Raw genomic sequence first — 14,847 nt, 5'->3', positions numbered from 1 at the left:
TTCTAAATTAGAAGTGACATTCTGTCTGTTTGCTGTTAAGGATGGAGCTGTAACTATACAACTATAAAACAGGTATCACACTGCATATATAATATTTATGGTGAATGGTGAATTATGTACCATTTTTATCTATTTTAGGGACCTGTTTTACCTGCCAATCATGTGATTGAGGTCTGCAAAAGCCTCGTTCTTGAACAGATATCACTATATACAAATATGGTGAGAAGAAAATGTATCAATGCTTGCCCTCTTTATGGAGCTGTTCCCACAGGGCTTCCTGGACCGAATGGTGAAAAGGGACAACCTGGGAAATCTGTGAGTAATCAGAAAGTTACTGAAAATAAAATGTAAAGGGCGATTTAGTGGGTTTTTGTCTTAGAAATTAAAATAACAAAAGCTGTAAATAAACAGTAGGCCAAGCAGTACCTGCAAAGAAAGAAATGAAGTTAATATGTCACAACAGTGTCCATCCTTCAGAATTGAGATTAGTTCAATAGTTCAATGAATCAACCATTCACTTCCTCCTTAGAGGCTACTCTAACCCGAAGAGTTTCTCCAGCACTTTGTGTCCAAAGTATCACCTTTTTATGCACGTAAAAAGCTTTTATTTTACAATCCTAATTTTCCAAAATCTGAAAAAAGGGTAATTTACTTGAAATCTTAGTCCAGATTTTCTCTCTCTCCACGGATATCATCTGATGCTAAGTATTTCCAACACCTGCAGTATTATTATTTGGAGGAGATAGTTAAAGATATAACCAAATACATTTATAGTAAGAAAATATGAACCCTCAGAGTAAACACGAGGAAATCTGCAGATGCTGGAAGTTCTGACGAAGGGTCTCGGCCTGAAATGTCGACAGTGCTTCTCCTTATAGATGCTGCCTGGCCTGCTGTGTTCCACCAGCATTCTGTGTGTGTTTTATAAACCCTCAGTATTTGGTTTCTCAATATAAAGTGATTTTGTCGTCAAACATCTCTGGTTAGTCTGTAACTGGGAACTTAGTTTTCAATAACCTGTCACTTAACTCTCTGTCCCAGTTTACTCCAACATTCCTGTCTTTGACTACTTGCACTGTTACAACAATGCCTACACTGGCTTGAGGAACTCCACATCATCTTTGCCTGGGCACATTCTAAACTCACCACTAAATTTAACAATTTCAGGTATTTGGGTTTTGCTTTGTTCTGGGGATATTCAGTGATATTTCAGTTACAATATTTTACCTTTATTTCCTTTCAATCTCTAACTGCTAGAACTTAAAATAATAGTTATATTGACAACTTTGTACCCTGTCACTGACATTTTCTCCATCTCTCCCCACTTCTGCACCTTAAACATATTTTGTTTTATCACTTTTTTGGTTTTGATGAAAGACCGTTGACGTTAAATATTGAGCTCTGCTCTCTACCTCTCTACTGATGTTGCCTGACTTGAACACTGCTAGCCGTTTCTGTTCTTGTTTCAGTTTAATGTGGAATTTAGTGTTTTGGGATTATCATGTCAATACTACAAAGCCTCCAACTGTGAAAGGGAGAGAGTTTGGAACTGAATACCAGGAGTCCTTACACTAAGCATGCAATCTAGTAGCTGGGCATATTACTCTCCAAACTTTGGAGGTACACCACAAATTCATCAAAGTTAGAGGTCTTTAGTGATATGCAAAACAGGAATGGTAATTTACACTCAGTGAGAAATAGGCAAATAAGTAAACCTACCTAAAAATTTTAATGAAAAGAATGGGTAGCCACCCAAACTCTAACAAACAAACATTTTTTGAATATACAGATCTATATTCTTTGTTCATATAGTCACTAGATCACAGCGAATTTTGGCTCGTCTTTTGTTTTTTTTACTCCAAATATACTTGGAGCTTACAAGTTACCAGGATCCTTACTATGTTTCTGGATTTACAATCATGGAAACAAGGTGGCCAATGACAAACAAGGTAATTTTTCAGGCCAAATACAGTATCTGATCTTTGAGGATTAACTCATGTCCAATTTGAAATCTAGTTCAGAAGATCTTCCTGTCTATGTTGTCACAAATCTATGTACTTTCATTTAACAAAAATGAAACGTGCTTCGCCCTATTTGTCACCACCCAGTTATAATTTATCTTCATTGGTCAAGTGATTCTATGTCTTGCCTTTACTCTGAACCTTGTGGTTAATTAGTATTTCTATCAATTTTGCTAATTTGATTTGAACATGATATTTTTTAACTCTGATTAAACCATTCAAATTTGGTTTTAAGGGTAGTCCGGGAATCAATGGATACGATGGAGAAGCAGGACTAGAAGGGTTCACAGGAGCACTGGGTGAACCAGGACTACAAGGGTCAAAAGGTATGTTTAGTTATAATTATTACAGATATCTAGTTCCTTTGTATATTTTATCAGTATTTGATGTCACTTTGAGGCTTCATATTATAAGACCCTAAGACATAGCAGCAGAATTGGGCCATTAGGCTCATTATGTCAGCTCTGCCATAGTTGATTTATTATCTCTTCAACCCCATTCTCCTGTTTTCTCCCCATAACCTTTGATGCCCTGACTAATCAAGAAACTATCAACCTTTGCTTTAAATATATCCAATGACTTGGCTTCCACAGCTGTCTGTGACAATGAATTCCACAGATTTACTATCCTCTGGCTAAAATATCTCCTCTTCATCTCTGTTCTAAAGGGATATCCTTGTATTCTGAGACAATGGTTTCCCCCAATACAGGAAATATACTCCCTATCTCGGCCTTTCAATATTCTGTAAGTTTCAATGAGATTTCCTTCTAATTCTTCTAAACTCCAGTGGACACAGGAGCCATCTAACACTCCTCATACTTTAACCCTTTCATATCCAAGAGCATTCTCATGAACCTTCTCTGGATCCTCTCCAATGCCTATGTATCCTTTCTTAGATAAGGGACTCAAAACTGCTCAAAGTACTACAACGGTGGGGTTCATGCATCAGTTTGCTCTGATCTCATTAGTTTGATCATTATTGCTATGTGGATATTTTCTAATCTGTTGTCTTACTTTTCTCGTGCAAAGTCTTTACTCAGTACATCTAAACATAATCCACCTTGTTTAAAGTTTCTTCCCCCAAAATTCTTGCCCCTCAGTTGGCAGCAATAAAAATCATATTCAAAGAAAAACATCCTCTTGTGCCTTCAAGGTATTGTCACTGGATCTTAATCAGGGTGCTGTAGGTGAGATACCTGGTGATCTATAAGTGAGCAGCTTTGGCTTGTGGTTAAATGTGAGATCAGGAAAGGTAATTCTGCTCTTCCCTACTCTATATTCAAGTCAAAGTTTAACAACAGTCGCTCCCTACGTGACTCCCTTGTCCATTCATCCCCCCACATCCCTCCCCACCGACCTCCCTCCGGGCACTCATCCCTGTAAACGGAAGAAGTGCTACACCTGCCCCCACACTTCTTCCTTCACCACCATCCTAGGCCCCAGACAGTCCTTTCAGGTGAGGCACCACTTCACCTGTGAGTCAACTGGGGTGATATACTGTATCCGGTGCTCCCGATGTAGCCATTTATACACTGGGGAGACCTGCCGCAGACTGGGAGACTGTTTCGCCGAACACTGGCACTCAGTCCTCCAGCAGTGGCGGGATCTCCCTGTGGCCACACACTTCAGTTCCACAGACCACTCCCACTCCGACATGTCTGTCCACGGCCTCCTCTACCGTCAAGATGAGGCCACACGCAGGTCGATGGAGCAATACCTTATCTCCCGCCTAGGTAGCCTCCTACCTGCCGGCATGAACATTCAACTCACAGACCACCTTTGATACCCCTGCCCCCCCTTACCCCCATCCCTATCTATTATTTTAGTCTGGTTCTCTTTCTCTCTCTTTTCCCCCCTCACTATAATCTCCCCCCAGCCCTACCTTTCTTTCTCTTTTATTTCCCATAATTCTCCACCTTCCCCCTAGCCCATTTCCCTCCAGCCTATCACTTCCTAGCTCTCTACTGTATCCCTCCCCCCAATTCTTATCCCCCCCTTGACCATCCCATGTTACTTCACTACTGATGAAGGGTTTCGGCCCGAAACATCGTCACTACCTCCTCCCATAGATGCTGTCTGGCCTGCTGAGTTCCTCCAGCATTTTATGTTTTTATTCAACATTTAACAAACTTGTTTAGTGATTCCCTCAAAATCCATTGTGTAGCATGCAGAACTATATGCAGTTACCAACAATGTTGACTGTATCAGGATAATATAACATTATAAAGGTATATTGTATGCAAATAATTGCTTTAAAATTTGTATAATATATAACATGATATTGTGCAAACTAATATTAAACCACTTAATTGTATATATACATTGTTTCAGTCTTACTAGAACCCTGGCCCTAGATGCCATTTTTTTTTTGTCATGTGGCAATATTGCTTTGCTTTGACTCCTTCTGACCCTTCTGATCCTGTCTGGCATGTTAGAAACTACCACTAACCAAAGACTGACATGACATCATAGTCCAAAATCTTTGCATCAAATATTTTGAGAATGAATGTATTTACCATTGCTCATAGATGAGCTAGGTTGCAATTCCATGAATTTTCTTCCAAGTGTTCTAATACGTAATTCAGTATTGCAATGAACTACTGCTCGATAGTAACACACATAAAATGCTGGTGGAATGCAGCAGGCCAGGCAGCATCTATAGGAAGAAGTACAGTCAACGTTTCGGGCCAAGACCCTTTGTCAGGACGAAGTCTGTACTTCTTCCTACAGATGCTGCCTGGCCTGCTGCATTCCACCAGCATTTGATGCATGTTGCTTGAATTTCCAGCATCTGCAGATTTCCTCGTGTACTGCTCTATAGCTTCATTTTAGGTTGCTGGGCCTCTTAATAAACCCAGCCAATTGAAAGAGCACTGGCACAACATGAGGAAGTGGAGGGGAATGCTGAAAACCAGAGGAATGCACAATACCATTACCACTTGTAGGGAACAGGAGTTAGCACTTCAACTGATTTGTAGAAGCACTTGATCCTAATTTTCTTTTAATTATAATCATATATGATAAGAAATTAGAGCCTTGTTAGCCTAGATTCTACATAAGGAAGCGAGGCTTGGTAAAACCATTCCTAATTGAAAGGCTCCCTCTCTCACACATCCGTTCCACTTATGCTAAATCACAAAACCAGGGTAGTTTTATTGGGAGTGACCACTGCATAGATTTTGTAAAGATGAATTCCTAACCGCATGAGGATGCTCCTTTCCCTCATTGCCAGCAAAACAATTGCATTGATCATTGACTTCAGGAAGGGGAGAAGACAGTGCACATGCTCCTGTCTTCATCAACTGTGCTGAGGTTGAGAGCTTCAGGTTCCTAGGAATGAACTTCACCAATAGCCTGTACTGGTCCAGCCACTGCTAAGAGAGCATCACAGAAATTAGTCTCTTCTCCATGCAGCCGAATCAAAGCATAATCAAATACCTTATCCACTCCAGATATCCTCCCTCCTATCAGGCAGAAGATACCACATACTTGAAACCACATACCACCAGGCTCAATCGCAGATTCTACCCCACAATTATAAGACAACTGAATTATTCCCTAGTATAATAAAATGGACGCTTGACCTTACAAACTGTCTCATTGTAATCTTGCACTTTATTGTCTATCTGCAATGCACGTTCCCTGTAGCTGTTGTATTTTATTCTACAATTGTTTATTAATTTATCTTGCACCATCTCAATGCAGGGTGTATTGATTTTTTTCTGTATGAACAGTATGCAAGACAAACTTTTCACTATGCCTTGGTACACGTGACAATAATATTCCAATTCCACTTTAATGTTGTAAAAATTAGAAAATTATCTGCTATTTGCTAATCTCAAAATAGCAAAAAGTCTCTGTGGCAAAAGGTCTTTCAATAAAAGTTTCACATGTTTATTGCATTTCCCATTCCAGGTGAACATGGAGATCCCGGTGACAAAGGTTCTCAAGGTGCTGGGCTCCCTGGATTTATAGGGGTACAGGGCTCAAGAGGTAAATCTGTTTCATGAATTTGTATTATGTACTAAAATAGCTTCTGGGTTAACTTGGATAAGGTAGTATCATATATTACCCTCAGCCTCGACCAGCACATGTTCATCTAGGGGAAAACAACTCCTGGCACCACCAAACTGAGAAATCTCATCTGTGTGGATATTGCATGATGTGTTGCCCGGTTACAAATCTGCACTGCAAAATATCAAACAGTACACAATAAGTGATTAAACGATTGATCTTTATAATTCTTAATTTGACTATATGGTTAGTAAAGAAACAAGAAAAAGGCCCATTCTCATGAAACAGTCTATTGCGCATCGTCGCAGCTCACTGTTCCTGTTGAGCAAAATGTAGCTGGCCCTTGGACCCTTGCCCCTCAGTCCATTCCGTCTGGTGGTCTTCCGACTCTCTCCACTTGCATCCTCTGTCTCTGTCACTCTCCGACAAAAGACCACAAAAAACCTGGCTCCCAGACATGCAAGAAAGAACAACATTTTTCCCATTGGTTAACATACATTCCAAAGTGCCGTTATCTTTAGCCATAACCCAAACATCGCTGCTACACAGAAACCATTACCTTAACAATGGAACATTACATAGAAGTCATTACATTAGCCTTAGCAGTGAAACCTTACAGCATGTTACACATAATTCTACATGAATAATTCAATTACAATAAAAGTAAGCCAACCATGAAGGAAAATTATCAGAGCAGGTCCCAGGCCATGAACTTCACCACCTTAATTTACAAGTGGTATTTGGCATAACTCAAATACCATCTATAAATTTGCTGATGATACAACCATTGTTGGTAGAATCTCAGGTGGTGACAAGAGGATGTACTGGATGGTGTCACAGCAACAACCTGGCACTCAACGTCACTAAGACGGAAGAGCTGATTGTGGACTTCATGAAGGGTAAGACAAAGGAACACATACCAATCCTCATAGAAGGATCAGCAGTGGAGAGAGTGAGCAGCTTCAAGTTCCTGGATGTTAAGACCTCTGAGAATCTAACCTGGTCCCAACATTATCGATGCAGCTATAAAGAAAGCAAGACAGCGGCTATACTCCATTAGGAGTTTGAAGTGATTTGGTATGTCAAAATGCACTCAAAAGCTTCTATTGCTGTACCGTGGAGAGCTTTCTGACAGACTCCATCACAGTCTGGTATGGGGAGGGGGGTGGGTCCACCGCACTGGACCAAAAGGAGCTACAGAGGGTTGTAAATTTAGTGGGCTCCATCTTGGGTACTAGCCTACAATGAGCGGTGTCTCAGAAAGGTAGCATCCATTATTAAAGTACCTCCAGCATCCAGGGCATGTCCTTTTTTCACTGTTACCATCAGGTAGGAGGTACAGAAGCCTAAAGGCACACACACTGCCATCCGATGTCTAAATGGACATTGAACCCTTGGACACTACCTCACTTTTTACAATGTATAATATTTCTGTTTATTGTATCATTTTTAATCTAATCAATATACATATACTATAAATGATTTATTTATTATTATTTTATGTTTTTTTTTCTTCTATGTTATGTATTGCATTGAACAGCTGCTGTTAAGTTAACAAATTTCATGTCACATGCCGGTGATAATAATCCTGAATCTGATTCTGATTCTAAGTAGGTCTTCATTAAGTTAAATATATAACCCTTAGAATTTTTCCTTGGGATCACAAAACCCTCCACCTTCCCGGCCTACCCCACTTGAATCTCATGTCCAATCATTACAAGGACGTTCAGTAATCCCTCATCTGATTTTTGTTACCACCAAACCTTTTCTTACCTAGCTTTTGTCATTTTCTTACCCATCTTCAGAATCAGGTTTATTGCTGGGAAATTTGCTGTTTTGCAGCAACAAAACTTGCAAGACATAAAAATTACTATAAATTACAAAATAAATCATGCAAAAAATGAAGTAATGAGATAGTGTTCATGGACAATTCAGAAATTTGTTGATGGAAGATAAGAAGCTGTTTCTGAATCACTGACCTTCGGTCTTCAGGCTGCTGGACCTTCTCCCAAATGGTAGCAATGAGAAGATGGCATATTCCAGATGGTGACAAATGCCATCTTCTTGAGGCACTGCCTCTTGAAGATGTCATTAATCATGATGGGGAGGGTTGTGCCCATGATGGAGCTGGTTGAGTCGACAACTCCCTGCAGCCTCTTTCAATCCAGCGCATTGGAACCTTTATACCAGGTAGTGATACATCCAGTCAGAATGCTCTCTAACAAATATATCTATAGAAATTTGCTAGAGTCTTTGCTGACATACCAAATCTCCTCAAATGTCTAACAAAGTAGAGCTGTTGGTGTGACTTCTTTGTGGTTGTATCAATATGTTGGACCCAAGGTAGAGCCTTCAAGATGTTGACATCTGGGAACAAAGTTTCTTATATTTTCCACAGCTGACACCTTAATAAAGATTGGTATGTGTTCTTTTGACATCCCCTTCCTGAATTCCACAAGAAACTATTTAAAGCAAAGGTTGATAGGTTCTTGATTTGTCAGGACATCAAAGATTATGAGGAGAATAGAATGAGAGGGAGAATAAATCAGCCATGATGGAATGGTGGAGCAGACTTGATAAGACAAATGGCCTAATTCTGCTCCTCTGTTTTATGGTCTTATAAATTCCTTGTCTTGCTGATATTGGATGCTGTTGCAATACTACACAGCAATATAATATCAATCTTTCCATACCAATTGCACAATCAGCTTCTAAATCAGCTGAGCCCAGGTCAAACAATCTACCACATGATGCTTCAGAAATTCATCAAATGCCAAGGTCTTAATTTCCAACTATTATTCCTCCCATACTTGGAGCCCTGACTACTAACTGCAAGTTAGGTGAAATCAAGACAGTGGATGACGTCTACATAGACTTTTGATAAAGTCCCCCATGGATGGTGGTCAAGAAGGTTCAGTTGCTTGGCATTCAGGATTAGATAGTAAATTGGATTAGACATTTAGCTTTATGGAAAAAAAACAGAGTAGTAGGCTGGCTCTCTGACTGCAGGCCTGTGTGCACTAGTGGTGTGGCAGAGGGATTGGTGCTGGATCCCTTGTTTGTCATCTATATCAATGATTTGGATGATACTGTGATTAACTGAGTCATCAAATTTTTGGATGACACCAAAAAAGGCCATCATGGCTTGCAGAGGGATCTGCTTCAGCTGGAAAAATGGGTTGAAAATTGGCAGATGGAATTTAATTAAGTCAAGTGTGAGGTTTTGCACTTCAGTAGGTCTTCAAGTAGGTCTTACACAGCGCACAGTAGGGCATGGAGGAGTGTGGTAGAACAAAGGGATCTGGGAAAACAGGTCCATAATTCATTGAAAGTGGTGTCACAGGTGGATAGGACTGTAAAGAAAGCTTTTGATACATTAGCCTTCATAAATCAATGAAGAGAAGGGGCAGCGAGAGAAAAAAAGAAAGACTGTTTTGCTGAACACCTACGCTCTGTCCACCAGAGAAAGCAGCATCTCCCAGTGGCCAAACATTTTAATTCCACGTCCCATTCCCATTCTGATATGTCTATCCATAGCCTCCTCTATTGTCAAGATGAAGCCACACTCAAGTTGGAGGAACACCACCTTATATTCCGTCTGGGTAGCCTCCAACCTGATGGCATGAACATTGATTTCCCTAACTTCCGTTAATGCCCCTCCTCCCCTTCTTACCCCATCCCTGATTTAGTTATTTCTCCCCCTTTTTTTTTCTCTCTCTGTCCCTCTCACAATCACTCCTTGCCTGTTCTCCATCTCCCTCTGGTGCTTCCCTCCCCCTTTCTTTCTCCCTAGGCCTCCCATCCCATGATCCTTTCTCTACTCCAGCTCTGTATCACTTTTGCCAATCAACTTTCCAGCTCATAGCTTCATCCCTCCCTCTCCTGTCTTCTCCTATCATTTTGGGTCTCCCCCTCCCCTCCCACTTTCAAATTTCTTACCATCTCTTTTCTCTGTTAGTCCTGACGAAGGGTCTTGACCAAAACGTCAACTGTACTTCTTCCTATAGATGCTGCCTGGCCTGTTGCGTTCTACCAGCATTTTGTGTGTGTTGCTTGAATTTCCAGCATCTGCATATTTCCTCGTGTTTTGAGTACAGGAGATGGGATACTATGTTGAAGTTGTATAAGACATAGGTGAAGCCTAATTTAGAATACTGTGAACAGCTTTGGCCACCACCCTGCAGAAAAGATGTAAATAAGGTTGAAAGAGTACAGAGAAAATTTACAAGTATGTTGCCAAGTCTTGAGGACCTGAGTTATAAGCCAAGATTGAATAGGTTAGGACTGTATTCTTTGGAACACAGATTATTAAGGAAATTTGATAGAGGCATACAAAATTATGAAGGGTAGACATAGGATTAATGCACACAAGCTTTTTCCACTAAGGTTGAGTGGGACTACAAGCGGAGATCATGGGCTAAGGGTGAAAGATGAATAGTTTAAGGGGAACATGATAAAAACTTCTTCACTCAGAGGGTCATGAGAATGTGGAATTAGCCAGCACAAGTGGTGCATGTGAGCTTGTTTTCAATGTTTAAGAGAAGTTTGGATAGCTACATGGATAGTATGGGTATGGAAGGCTATAGTCCCGGTGCAGGTCAATAGGAGTAGGCAGTTTAAATAGTTTTGGCATGGACTAAATGGGCTGAAGGGCCTGGTTCTGTGCTGTGCTTCTCTATACTCCAAGTGATGTCTTAAGTTCTAAATTACTTAATTTATTCTTATGTGCAAAGAAATTTGCAGTTTTATACTAAACATTTTACAGATGAGACCATAAGATCATAAGACATAGGAGCAGAATTAGGTCATTTGGCACATCGAGACTGCTCCACCATTCATTGTGGCTGATTTTTGGATTTTCTCCCCATTTAAAAAATAGTCTGCACATTTATTTCTACTACCAAAGTGCATGACTATGCATTTTCCAATCTTATAATTTCCAGTCTTGTGCTTTTTCTAATATTATTTTTCTTGCTATTCACATACATAGGTGAGCATGGAAAGCCCGGATCAAGCATACCTGGACAAGCAGGACAACAAGGTCCACGAGGTCACACAGGGCGACGAGGCCCAAGAGGATATCCAGGACATAGGGGAAATCCAGGTGTCTGTACAACAAAAGGATGTGATTAGAATCCATCATCATCCTGGTTTATAATGCATTCTACTTCTAGAAAATTGTTGGTATTGAAAATAGAACAGTACAGCACAGGAACAGGCACTTCAGCCCACAACGTTTAGCTAACCTAATAAAACTAGTAATCAAATGCTCAACTAATCCTTTTTGCCTACATAATGTCCACATTCTTCCATTTCATACACAGTCATATACCTCTCTGAGCCTCCTGAATGTCTCTATCATATTTGCTACTACCACCAGCCATGGCAGCACATTCCAGCCATCTAGCACGTTCTGTGTTTAAAAAAAAAATCCCTACTCATTTCCTTTGAACTTAACCTTCACAAGTTAAACACGTGCCCCCTGGTATAAGACATTACCACCCTGGGAGAAAGGTACTGGCTATCTGCTCTCTGTTGCCTCTCTTGATCTTATATATCTGATCTGTCCTCAGCCTCTGCTGCTCCAATGTAAACAACCCAAAATTGTCCCACCTTTATAATACATGCCCTCTAATCCAGACAGAATCCTGTTAACCTCTTCTGCACCCTCTCAAAAGCCTCCACATTCCATAATTGGGCAACTGGAACTGAATACAAAACTCCAGACTAACTGGACTTATATAATATTGCAACCTAACTCCCTGACTCCTGAACTTAATTCCTCATCTAATAAAGGCTAGCATGCCATATGTCTTCTTTCATACCCTATCAACCTGTATAGCCAGTTTCAGGGAGCTATGAAATTGTATCCCAAGATCCCTCTGCACAACACTACCTTTAAGGGTCTTGCTATTGGCAGCATACTGTGCTTTTACATTTGATCTCCCAAAGTAGACATCCCATTACAAGTACCTACAGAGCACCACTTGTCACAGACATTCATCCAAAATAAGTCTAATCAACACCAATGGACACACCAATTCTGAATCAAAACAGCAACTATTCTGTGGATCCCATGCATCTTAATCCTCTGGATGAGCCTCCCATGACCAACCATGTAAAATGCCTCACTAAAATCCACACAGACAACATCCAAAACTCTACCTTCATCATTGTCACCCCTCGACTTTCAAGCTGACTGTCCCTAATTAGGCCATGTTTTTCCAAGTACACATAAATCCTATTACTAAAAATACTCTCCAGTAATTTCCCTACCACTGAAGTGAAACTCATTGATCTAGTTTCCTTGATTATCATATCCCTTGCCTCTCTCAATAATTTGGGAGTATTTCCCATCAGGTGATGGGGATTTATCCACCTTAATGTTCTTTAAGAGAGCCAACACAACGTCTTTCTTTATTTTGAGATGCCCTAGCAAATGTCCATGCTCCACACTGAACTCTCTATCCTCTACATCCTTCTTCTTGCTAAATACTGATTCAAAGTACTCATTTAGTACCTTACCCATATCATCTGCCTCTAAGCACGTGTTCCCTCTCTTATTCTTGAGTGGTCCTACCTGCTCCCTAGTTATCCTCTTGCTCTTGATGCATGTCTGGAATACCTTGGGGTTCACTTTACTCCTACTTGCCAAAGGCTTTCCATGGCCCCTCCTGGTTTTCTTAATTCTCTTATTAAATTCTTATTTGGCTTCTTTATAATCCTCAGGGGTTCTCTATGATTTTAGCTTCCTAAACCTTGCATACATTTATCTTTTGATTAAATTCACTACCTCTCCTGGCATCCAAAGTTCCCTTAACTTGCCACATGTGTTCTTTCTTACTGGGACATACGTAACTGACTACTACCCTGTGTAGTTGATTTTTAAATGCCCTCCATGTGTCAGATGTGGATTTGCCCAAAATCAGCTACTCCCAATTAACTCACCCTAGTTCCTCTTGTAATTTGCCCTGCAACATCCATACTTATCCTTATCTATAGCTATCTTAAAATTTAAGGAGTTGTAATCACTGTTCCCTAACTTCTCCCACTAAAAAGTCAGTCAGCTGGCGATGCTCATTTCCCAACACCAGATCCAGTATGGCCCATTCTCTCTAGATGGTACTATGTACATCTTGATTTAAGAAACCTTCTTGGATGCACCTAACAAATTCTACCCTATCTAAACCTCTTGCACTCTATATAAATAAATATATTAAAACAGTTTATATTTGCATAAATTTCTTGTCAAAATACTTGAATTCAGAAGAATCTCAACAGTACTCCATTGTTGAAACAAGAAAGTTGTACCTGGTGTGACCGATTTGAATTTTATTATTTGTTCTTGATGTTTCTTTGTACTATTTCTAGAAACAAAATAGAAACAGAGTGTGCAATAGTTTCCAAAGTGTTTGAGAAGTTTGCTGTTAATGTAAAACCAATGATAAAACCAAAGATGAGTCAAATAAATATTTTGCTTTTTTAGTATAATTCAAAATAAACATTTTGGATCACCACATGGATCTTCATTGTTCTAAAATTGGCTTAAAACTATTGTGACATTGACTTGTCAGCTATTTACCAAATTCACATGGGAGATTGGATAGTTTGGAATTAATTCATATATATAAATTGCACATTGGACTACCCTACTGAGCGCTAGAGACAAAGGAAAAGTCTACCCTTGTGACTGAAGAGGCTGTTGCTGACATTCCCAATTTCCGCTTCCTGCTGAATCACTGATCATTTCAATAACACATTGTGAAGATTTATTATCGCACAGAAGAAGCTTACTCCACTCACTGCATCCATACTAGCGCCCAGAGCAACTTCATCAATCCTACTGTACCTCTTTCAAAAGTCCATCAACTGCCTTTCTTAATTCTTTTACCACTTAGCTATGCTCTGTAGCCAACTAACCTACCAGCTCATCTTTCAGATGCTGCAGAAAATCACAGCACCTGGTAAAAACCTATACTATGTCATAAGGAGGATGTGAAAACTCCACTCAGATAGAATCAATTCAGGATTATACCTGGATTTTTATAAATATTTTAAGATACGAGGCAATGCTGAACATTAAGAAATAATGACTGTTTGTACTGTGTTTTACACCATGGCCCTTAAGGAACACTGTTTCATTTGGCTATATTCATGGGTATTCACGTATGGTTGAATGATAATTAAACTTGAACTTGAACCCAGGATTACACCTAGATTCCTGGAGCCATAAGGCAACTGTGCTAACTTTTGTGCCACTTTATTGCTCCTATCATCAGTCATATTTGGGTTTTGACAGTTAGATTTGTAAAAATGAAGGTTTATTTATTGAGATACAACATATAACCATATAACATTACAGCACGGTAACAGGCCATCTCAGCCCTTCTAGTCCGTGCTGAATGCTTACTCTCACCTAGTCCCATCGACCTGCACTCAGCCCATAACCCTCCATTCCTTTCCTGTCTCTTTATTCCCTCTCCTCAACTCCACTCTCCAGCTTTCTCCCCATAACCTTTGATGCTGTGTCCAATCAAGAACCTATCGAACTCTGCCTTAAATACACCCAGTGATCTGGCCTCCACAGCTGTCTGTGGTGACAAATTCACCACACTCTCTCTGAAGAAATTTCTCCACATCTCTGTATTAAATGGACGTCCTCTATCCTGAGGCTATGCCCTCTTGTCCTAGACTACCCCACCATGTGAAACATCCTTTCCACATCTACTCTGTCTAGGCAATTCAACATTTGAAAGGTTTCAATGAGACCTCCCCTCATCCTTCTAAATTCCAGCAAGTACAGACTTAGAGC

General features: G+C 40.1%; 1 protein-coding gene across 1 annotated transcript in view; it reads left to right on the top strand.

The window, feature by feature from the left end:
• The window catches only part of zmp:0000000760 (mucin-19), a 72,216-nt gene that overhangs the window by 45,698 nt on the left and 11,671 nt on the right, over positions 1–14,847 (top strand). The window contains exons 19-23 of the mRNA XM_059983463.1: positions 139–315; positions 2,257–2,347; positions 5,937–6,014; positions 11,026–11,145; positions 12,765–12,889. Coding sequence (XP_059839446.1) covers positions 139–315; positions 2,257–2,347; positions 5,937–6,014; positions 11,026–11,145; positions 12,765–12,889 — 591 coding nt within the window. The remainder of the gene's footprint in view (positions 1–138; positions 316–2,256; positions 2,348–5,936; positions 6,015–11,025; positions 11,146–12,764; positions 12,890–14,847) is intronic.

This window comes from Hypanus sabinus, chromosome 10 (assembly GCF_030144855.1).
Source record: "Hypanus sabinus isolate sHypSab1 chromosome 10, sHypSab1.hap1, whole genome shotgun sequence".
In the NCBI taxonomy this organism is placed as follows: domain Eukaryota; kingdom Metazoa; phylum Chordata; class Chondrichthyes; order Myliobatiformes; family Dasyatidae; genus Hypanus; species Hypanus sabinus.
The sequence above is the reverse complement of the archived record's forward strand: the minus strand, read 5'-3'. Positions and strand labels throughout refer to the sequence as shown.